The sequence below is a fragment of the Bidens hawaiensis genome, unplaced genomic scaffold (genome assembly GCF_021521415.1).
Source record: "Bidens hawaiensis isolate Kalapana, Puna unplaced genomic scaffold, B.hawaiensis_p1.1 tig00024994_1, whole genome shotgun sequence".
Lineage (NCBI taxonomy): Eukaryota > Viridiplantae > Streptophyta > Magnoliopsida > Asterales > Asteraceae > Bidens > Bidens hawaiensis.
This window is the reverse complement of record NW_027493968.1, coordinates 168,809-178,524: the sequence shown is the minus strand read 5'-3', so window position 1 is coordinate 178,524 and position 9,716 is coordinate 168,809. Positions and strand designations below refer to the sequence as shown.

Sequence of the window (9,716 nt, the reverse complement as noted above, 5' to 3'; positions counted from 1 at the left end):
TTTTTGATTATCCAAAGATGCATGCGCCATACAATCAAGTATTGCTTACAAAGCAACTGCAACTCCTTGTAGGTCTTCTCCTTACATTACAGTCGAGTAGCTTTCACTCCTTCGCTTGCAACATACGGTTGGTTTATCTAATATTTAATTTACTTTTTTACGCTTCTTATTTAGTTATATGATAATTTAAGCGTTATTAAGTTTAATTATAGAATATAATTGTACAATATTAAAAACTAAATACTTATACTTATAATAATAAATAATAATTTAATCATGTATAAAAGTTATGATGTGAGCATGAAATGACGCTTGTGAGACAAGAAAGAACAAGCTAGATTATAGCGAAAATGAGATATTTTGAAGATGGGTGAATTAGTAACACGATAGATCTAAGGATAATGTTTACGAGGGTCTGCATACCACATGCTCTCACACTAACTAATTAGATTCAATCTGATGCATAAAATAAGATGTGATAATCAACCACCTAATATTTTTTTTATTGTGAAAACCTGCCACGTCCCCTTTTCCTCACTTCTTCGAACCCGGCTAACAAAGAGTGGAGACTATTCAAACAATGTTCCAAACATAAAGGATTTGTAGTTTTGTATTTTATATTTTGTTTTAAGTAGTATGTATCATAAGTAGACAAATACCCACCAAACATTCCATAGTTATCACCATGTGCTCCTTTGTGGCGGACCATAACCAGAAAAAAAGAATGTCAATGGCTTAATTTCATGTATATATCTTTTCAGGGGCTTTGAGCTACTACGTATTTCAGTGCCCTCCATGTGCTTGTGTTAATTAGTGCCTCCCATTACTCCATATTTCAAATCGTTAATTATTTTTGTGAGCAAAGTGGCCAAATGCCACATGTGTCTTTTTTTCCCCTTGTTTATAATTTTTTTTATTCTTTAGGAGTTCATGTGTGATGTGACCATCTTTTTTTTTACTAGCATTACGTGCCAGGAAATATATATCTGAGGTGAGTTAAGAGTCACTCGAGTATGAGAATCGTATACAACACATAAAAATAACTAATTGTTACTATATAATACATAAAAAATGAATATGGGATACTATATAACGTATATTTTTTAACTACTGCTATGGGATACCAATGTTGCCTTTGTAGACTGATCGCCCTTGCATGTGGCTAGGGTTATCAACAAAGCGGCATGATAAACATCATAGCACAACAACCCTTACAATGTCTGTCCATTTTTGTTGGACTAATCATGTGACACCAATGTTACCATATCAAGGTTATATATTGGATGCTATGGTGGTTGTAACGACAGACACAAAAATCATAACTCGTCTAGCGAAGAATTTATCACCAAAAAGTAAAGACTCTAGATACAAATGAAAATGAGTTGAAAACTACAATGTTGATACAAAAAATCAATGATGAGTTGATCATAAAGAGAGTATAACCTCTAATACCATTTGCAATCATTGGTTTATGGAGTCGCCGGTAGACGTGGAAGAGAGAGGAAGGATAAGTTGTATACATGATAAGGTGAGAGATCTCAAGGTCCTTGAATAAGAAAGATCGTCTTTCTAAGAGAGGGGGAGAGAGAGAGAAAGAGACCACGATCTGAGGAGAAGAGATAGTCGTCTCGTTCCATGGGGCAAAAGTCGGGTAGATGATCTTGTTTGTTAACAAGAGCGTTGTTGATGCTCTAAGAAACTGAAAATATTTCATTTTTTAGAAAATAGAATGTTGTTTTAATGGGTCTATTTTGTTATAATGGCCTATCTACAAAACACTAGAGATTAGTGGGTCAACTTTCCGCCTATGCATATAAGGTTGTTATGAAAGGAATGATGCCATTGCCTTGACTACCTGTTGACTTTTAAAGTTCATCAAGAAAGCTACAAATAGAGTACTCATAAAACTATATGAGGCCATATAATATTTTTTATAATGTGGGTGATGCTTATATAATCTATATACTAAATAGGAAAATATAATATATATATTCTCTTCACTCTTAAATAGTTTATAACTGACTCCATAATCTATTGGTCTAGTGGTATGGTGTCTTCTCTCACAAATGTAAGGTTATGATTTCATAGTCTTTTTGTTTTTTTCTCGCTTGTTAAAAGGTCACCAGGTGTTCGATTTAATCATATGCATTTTCTAGTCAATCAAATTGGCTTGATATTAATCTCCTATTAAAAAAAATCTGTTTAAATTTATAAAGAAAAAAATATTTATAAACCATGCCCCTAGAAAGAACATATATCAGGGAAGCAATATTAAACTATAATAAATCTTGTTTCTATACATACTTAATCATGAAATAAGGCAATTATTAATTTAATATTTTAATGACACGCCTAACGGCTTATGTTAATCGTCAAAAGATTCAAATTCCCAGCTCCATTTTTCCACTTGAACCTAGTAAAATAATGCTAGATTTGTTACTTTCTAGACTCATTGAGTGCATTACTAACATGCTTATCTCGAACACTCGCCTCTTCATGCTTCATTTGAGGCAAACTCTTTCTCAACACATCTTAATTCATTGGTGCAACTATTGCCCAACTGGTTTTTGGCTTTTGCAATGAGTTCCGTTTCAAATGATACACCGACGCGTTTTGTGCTACTACGGTGCATGGATAACCGGTACGACCAACACTACCCTATAGGCAGGGCTGGCTCCGAAAAGACGAAAAAAATTTTGGGCCAAAGACGAACTTTTTTTTTGGACTTAAGTAAAAGAAACATTTTGTTGGGTTTAAACAATTTAATTATAAATGAGTTTATTTGATTATGATTTAAGTTGTATAAAAAACTTTTGTATAAAAATAAGCTTAAAATTGTCTCAAATAAGACTAGAATCCACAACCCTTTGGTTAGATGTCATACCCCCTTACCATTAGACCAAGCTAGTGGTTATGTATTGTGTTGAAACATTGATTATACACATGTTTTTTATAAGAATACATATAATTTTTTTTTTTAAATTTGGGCTTAGCGAGGTGTCGGGCCTGTGGCCGTCGACTACCCTGCCATGCCTCAAAGACGGCCCTGCCTATAGGTCTAAATTATATATGGACTAGATTTTAGACAAGCACATTCGTGTACGTAAGTAAGCAGCAACGAATCTATGAATTTTCCCACTACTCGATTTATAGAATTTCAAGTGTTAAAAAAGCATTAAGTAACTCGTATTTGATGCACAAATGTAACAATTGTTCATATTTGCGTCACCAATCCAATTACACAATATCAACTTCACACACTTTATTGGAGAAAAGCATTAAACATCATTTACAATTTCCACTAGTATAACTCATGAAAACTTTAGTAATCACTATAAGACCGTCCGTAGTGGCACGTTGTGCCGAACGTTATGGGGTATAACGCCGGGGGCACCCCCCCCCTCCCCGGGCGTTTTGGCTTTTTTTTGAACGTTTTAACTTAAACGCTATAAATTGCACAAATTTCAAAAAATGTAAAAGCCCAACAAGATTGCGAAATTGAATAAAAGCCCAACAAGAATAAAATTCTATGTAAATCCAATGATTGCGAAACCCATTAATCCTAGAGGCCTTAAAAGAAATGGTTCGGAACCGGTTAACCGGAAACCAAACCGGACCGGTTTGGGTTTGTTTCTATAATCAGCTTCTGCCAAACCGGTTCCCAAACCAAACCTCACCTCGATTCGAATAGCCGTTTGGTATTTCACAATCAAACCGGTTCTTTTTGTCGTAAACTGGTTTAAAACCGAACCAAACTGGACCAGATCAGTTTGACTAGTTCTATGCCTAAACCGGTTTCTAAACCGAACCAGTTTGAGTCAAGCCGGTTTTGAACATGCAAAACCCAAACTGGTTCAGTTTGAAAAAAAAAGGGTTTTGTACACCTCTAATTGAGCCTACCCTGACTTTAACGAATTCCATCAAACAATTTGTCACACATGGTCACATGAATAAAGTAAACGATAGTAAGTTAAATCTAGCAAAATGACCACAAAGACTTATAGTTAACAAACATACGATCATATACAATATTTTTGCTCCAAAAGTTAAAACTTACACATGACCATAAAAACTAAATGTAAAATACAAACATATCATTTAAGCAAGACTGACCAAACCTCTATAACATGATTACAATTGCATACATCATATGTGACAAAACACTATATCATACAGATGGGAAGTATCTGTTGAGATTGTAGGGTAAAGAGTAGAACTCTTCACTTCTGGAATCCGTCTTGAAAGAACGGAAGCTGTCCCACCAATGTTTGCCTCTGTCTCTCCTGACCGAACCGTCTTTATAATGAAGCGTATTATCTAGAAAATACGCAACCATTGCGGCTACAAACGCTTCTGATGAGAAAGGCACGTTGACCATGCTGTTGAACTATAAAATAGCATAAAAAGTTGTCATGATTTTAAGGTAAAAACAAATGCTACATTCTTAGTTATAGAAACTAAAATAAAGGCATCGTTTGACTTCCGAGGTCAAACCTATGAATATTCTAGCTCAAAATTTGTATACATATGGTTACAAATTTGATAATCTGACATTAACCCATGTGCGGTGGTTTAATGAAGTCTAATTTTGATTATCCAGTTTTCATCAAAGTTACATAGAATTTATTTGCATTGTATATTATTATGAGTCTGTTTGACCTCAAAAGTCAAACCAATATCATACCTTCAAAAAATTATCAATACAACTAAAAGTGTGTACTATTATTGTATTCATACCCATCTTGAAGAAGTGTGAACCGGGCCATAACCGTTGATAGCTTCATACTCGTTGAAGTATTGAGGCACTGACAAGCCCAAGAAGACCGAAAACCCGAGGATGAACTTTGTTCTGAAGGTGTTGAGATTGCAGAATTGAAGAAAGCTAAGGCCCACCCCACCTATAACATGACGGGATTACCCTCGATGTTTACCAAACAAAGTGATGAAAAAGAGGGCGGATTAGGAAATTTACGTCAACTTACCGACATATGCAAAGAAAAGGCAATATAGTGCAGCGATTATGGGTGCTGGTATTGAAGCAGAAACTGCTCCAAACTTACCTGCATGATCGTGTAATATATTTATTAGCAATTTTATTGAAAAGTGTCACGGCAACAACTTAAATCCGTTGCAAAGATTTATTTGGTTTTATTAAAAAGACTTGCCGAGAATTGAAAAGAAGATCATAAAACCAGCTGAAATCTGCACAACTCTTCGACTGCCAATACGGGTCAAAGCCAAAAGACCAGCATTCTCACTGCAAAATGGTGAAAAACGTCTTCTAGTCAAATACCCGTTTAGATAATTGATTGGAAGTATATAAGTTGTTGTATTTTGACTCACATTGATACCGATGATCCACTTACAGATCCAAACAAACCAGACAACAATATGCCAATCCCCTACAGAGACAAACATAAAAAATAAGGAGTCAAATACACAATTTTGACTTTTTGGTGTAATGAATCTCAGAATTTATTATCGACATTTTTTTTGTTAACAAATATTATATTAAATATTCTTAACAGATAAAAAAAATTGATTATTACCTGCCAACCTACACCGCGGCTTAGAATAGATGGCGGCACGTGAGTTGCACTCGCATACCTTGCAACCGCAATGAAACCGCCAGTGGACTGATTATACCGTTATGCAAAAGACGTTTGAAAAGTCAAATAAAAGTCTAGTGTACTACCTTCACAGAAAGAGTATTATGTGCTGTCTAAATCGCATGTCTTAGAACATTATATGAAAGTTGATAGTTAACAATCTTAAAGAACTTAAATAAACTGCATCCTTAACTATATTAGTGACTTCAACCAAATTAGTGGAAAACATGAATTTGATATTGTAAAGTTGAAAGCCTATATCAAGCTCATGGGCTATAAACCAATAATACATACGAATACACAGTATATACATTTAACAGATATGTTTGTAAACATAGAACATAAAACAAACCTCTACAAGAGCAACAAAAGCAGCCATCATCATGGCAAAAGCTTCACCGGCATGGAAAGAGGGTGCACCCCATTGAAAAGGATACGGAACTCTTATCCTGAAAATGAAAAGACCCGATTAGCCATATATTGGGCAGGGTTGACCGTTGACCAGCCAACTTTTTGGTCATTATTGGGATTTTAAAGATTATTAACATGTTATGAAAGAGAGATTGTCTTCTAACCATGGAGCAGCATGAATTAGTCCAGTGCGATCCGTACGACAACTTATTTGTGTCGCCAAACGGGTGTGATTGTAGACCCCACTAACGGTAAGTATGTGAGCATAAATCCATACGATTGCAATGGAGATCAAAACTGAAAACCGCTCGAATATATTTCTTCCGGCATGCATCATGTTGGATACGTACTGCACTTAACAGTTTAGGAAACTGAACCGTTGAAGAATGGTTAGCATACCAAATATGTTTCTATTTTCAGAAATATTACCTGAGATAGAATTACTAGAATAATGAGTTGAGGTAACCCGATTTCAACACATCTGGCAACCTAAAAATACAAAAGAAAACTCACATTCAAATTATAAAATTCAATTCTTTTATGTTATGAAGATCTGTACTCACCCCAGGGAACCCGAATTCATACAGCCCGAAACCCGCAAGAGCAACCAGAGGAACAGCCGAAAGTGGACTCAACATCCTATTAACAAAAACAACAACGTAATATTGTGATATCAGGGGTTTCAAATCCCAACATAAACGAGTTCAACAAGAAAATAATTAGGTTTGAGGTTGTCATAACCCGTTTAATAAACGGGCGGGGTTTGGGTTGACACGCTGAATTAAACAGGTCATGTTTTTGGTTGACCTGTTTAATTAAATGGGTCGTGTTTCAGTTGACCAGTTTAAAAAATGGTTGTGTTCAGGTTGACTTGTTCAAGCCATTTGTTCAAACAGGTGGACCCACCAGCTTGTCTACTTAAATAGGTCAACCCTCCAACATGCCTACATAAATAAGTCGACCTGCTAACACATTTAACCTATTAATTACAACCCACCAACCCAATTAACACATTTACAACTTGATTACCACACGTCAATCCGTTTGATACGTTTAGATAAATGTGTTAAACAGGTCGTGTTTGGGTTGCATGATTTTAAACAATTCTACCCGCCAAACCGTCACAATTAACACCCATAGTTTGATGGCAGTCATAAAAATTTGTTTAATTTAAAGTTAACCTTGCAGCGTTACGCCAAAGACCGCTGAACCCGAGAATGATCTGAATAGTTGAAGCAATAATCAAAGCACCCTGGATCGCACGCATTGTCTTCTTAAACCTCTGAGCACAAGATTAAAGTGTAAGTGTTTGATTATGAATACTTATTAGTCCAAGAAAAAGATTCAAAAGAATATGGTTCGTGAACCTCTATAGGATTGGGATCGTTCCACCTCCCGGATAGAATAATTGAGATGGCAACTGGAACATAAGTATATGAACTTCCAATGACAGCAGGCAACCTAGTCCCAAACAAAGTTTGCAGCAATGTGTTCAATCCAGCAACAAAAAGCATAGTTCGAATCACATCAGCCTTCTCTCTCTACAGAAATAACAATCATTGTTCCAGTTAGATATTTATAACAAGATAAGCATACGGAGTGATATAAAATACATGTTAATTGTCCAAAACAACAAACAAAACAGTTAAGTGAACCACATATATATTTGGAGTTGAAGTCGATCGTACATTGCCACCTCCCATTTGAGGAAAAAGAGCTGTTGAAATAATAACAATGGTCCCAAGCATTACTATATAATGTTGAAAACCAAGCAGTATAGCCTCATCTGCAGCGAAATATGCAAAAGTTAGAACAGCATTAAAAAAAACCAATATCAACAGAAGCAGTTAACTATAATGTTAAAAATGATACAATACCAACTTGAATGACTCAAATGGTTTGTACGGTAATCTCTATAGGGGTGGTTGGAGGAGATTAATTAAGTCCAAGGTTTAATTTTAATTACTTAGAGGTTAAGTTCGTTTATAATTATCTTGTTAGTGTTTAGATAATTAAGTTTATTAAATAAATACCTAGTTCGAGTTTGTATAGGAATAGGTAGCTGGGTATTACATAAACCCTTAAAGTTAAGGTTTATTTTGTGTCTTTTTTGTTTCTTCATAATAAACAAAGAAGCGATCGTGTGTTGATAAAATCATCGTGCTCTTGATTCACTTGCTTAGAGTTTAGCATATAAAACATAAACCACAAAGTCATTGTACTTAAAGATTAAATCTTTTTTTAGGACTATTAAATTCTTAGTCTTCTAAAATTACATAAAAAAAACTGTGTCAAGATTTTATTCCAATAATAAATAATCCAGCACAGGCTAGTCTGCCAACTTAATTTGCCATATAATTAGAATCAAGCTTTCAATAAAAATTAAAAATCCCTAACAAGTTCTACAAACATATTAAGTATTAACACTACAATACAAAAAAGTACAAACCTATGTAATTATAAACAGACAAACCATCCTTTTTTACATCTAATTCCAATATTTAGCACATAACTAATGTTTGACGACCTAGATTCGGCAATTATTTATGGTGTTTCTGACAACAAATTTGGGGGCAATGCTCTTCGATCATCAAAAATATTTAAAAATTAAAACCATATATTTTTTATTACTATGATATTAAATCATCATCATCATCATCGTACTCAGTATATCCCACCAATAGCAAAGCTATAGTAGGGTCTGAGGAGGGTAAGATGTAGACAGCCTTACCTCTACCCACAAGGATAGAGAGGCTGCTTCCGGTGAGAATCACGGCTCGATAGTAGTTTTGCATCAAGCCTTGGACATAAGGCACATAGCACTCAATCATCGGGACACCGGCTGATCGGTGCATGTACCCTTGTCTTTCGGCTATCAACGCCACTACATGATGCCTGATTAACCGTCACTTTTAACGTTATTTTCACGAGATTAGTAAAATATGATATTATTTTAATATCATATTACTATGATATTAAAATAAAATAAAAAACCTACGCCATGGGGGAGGACTAGTAATGCAGTAGGAAACATTTTGAAGCTGATCTCTTGCTGGGTGTGGGGCCAACACTACCCGTTGAACAACTTTCACCACGTCACCACCACCGCCACCATTAACTCCGGCCATATATAATATATTTTGTATGTGGATATATCCTAAATGTTTTAGTAGATAATGAGAAGCATATATACGAGTGTGTTGAGAATGAGAATGAGTTAATGTGTTTTGATTTTGATGAAAGAAGCACACAGTAGTAGAAGTGTGTGTTTGGGTTTGGGTAGTCGGTTTGCACGTACGCGTGTTGGAATGGTGATGATTAGGACAAATGCTGGAACTGCTGACGCTAAACACTGTCCTGTGTACACATGTGAATAGTATTTGTATTTGGATATTACTCCATTCAAAACAATTTTATATTACTAAAACTATAATATATTCTGCTGTCAATTGAAACTTTCATACTCTTTTATATTTTTTTAACGCATAAAATCTCACGTGTAAACTCATTCAATTCGGGGTTATATATAAGGTCGACTTCTCGACCGTCGTGAGATTATACCCATCCTCATGCGTGGGAACCGTATAGAATCCATAAACCATCGCACCTTGTCGGGTTCGAACTCATAATTAAAGCTCTGATTCGTCACTTCATCCATGTCCATGAAAATGACCCAAGTAAAAATCAAACCTACAT

At 35.2% G+C, this 9,716-nt stretch overlaps 1 protein-coding gene across 1 annotated transcript; it reads right to left on the bottom strand.

Annotated features, from left to right (window-relative positions):
* Window positions 1-3,773: 3,773 nt before the first annotated feature.
* On the bottom strand, window positions 3,774-9,153 carry LOC143570498 (nucleobase-ascorbate transporter 6-like). The gene is made up of 14 exons (XM_077056137.1): window positions 9,019-9,153; window positions 7,709-7,806; window positions 7,388-7,561; window positions 7,202-7,302; window positions 6,584-6,659; window positions 6,450-6,509; window positions 6,185-6,369; window positions 5,962-6,058; window positions 5,550-5,636; window positions 5,344-5,402; window positions 5,166-5,257; window positions 4,983-5,060; window positions 4,738-4,898; window positions 3,774-4,387 (listed from the first exon to the last, which is right to left on the bottom strand). The coding sequence occupies exons 1-14, from the start codon at window positions 9,146-9,148 to the stop codon at window positions 4,169-4,171; spliced, it is 1,617 nt and encodes a 538-aa protein (XP_076912252.1). The 5' UTR covers window positions 9,149-9,153; the 3' UTR covers window positions 3,774-4,168.
* Window positions 9,154-9,716: the final 563 nt, after the last annotated feature.

Excerpts from the sequence above, each read along its gene's own strand:
- LOC143570498 (XM_077056137.1), bottom strand. The coding sequence starts at position 9,148 with ATGGCCGGAGTTAATGGTGGCGGTGGTGGTGACGTGGTGAAAGTTGTT. Across the intron at positions 6,660-7,201 it reads CTTTGGCGTAACGCTGCAAG|GATGTTGAGTCCACTTTCGG; the intron begins GTTAACTTTAAA and ends TTTTGTTAATAG. Across the intron at positions 5,061-5,165 it reads GATCTTCTTTTCAATTCTCG|GTAAGTTTGGAGCAGTTTCT; the intron begins GCAAGTCTTTTT and ends ACGATCATGCAG.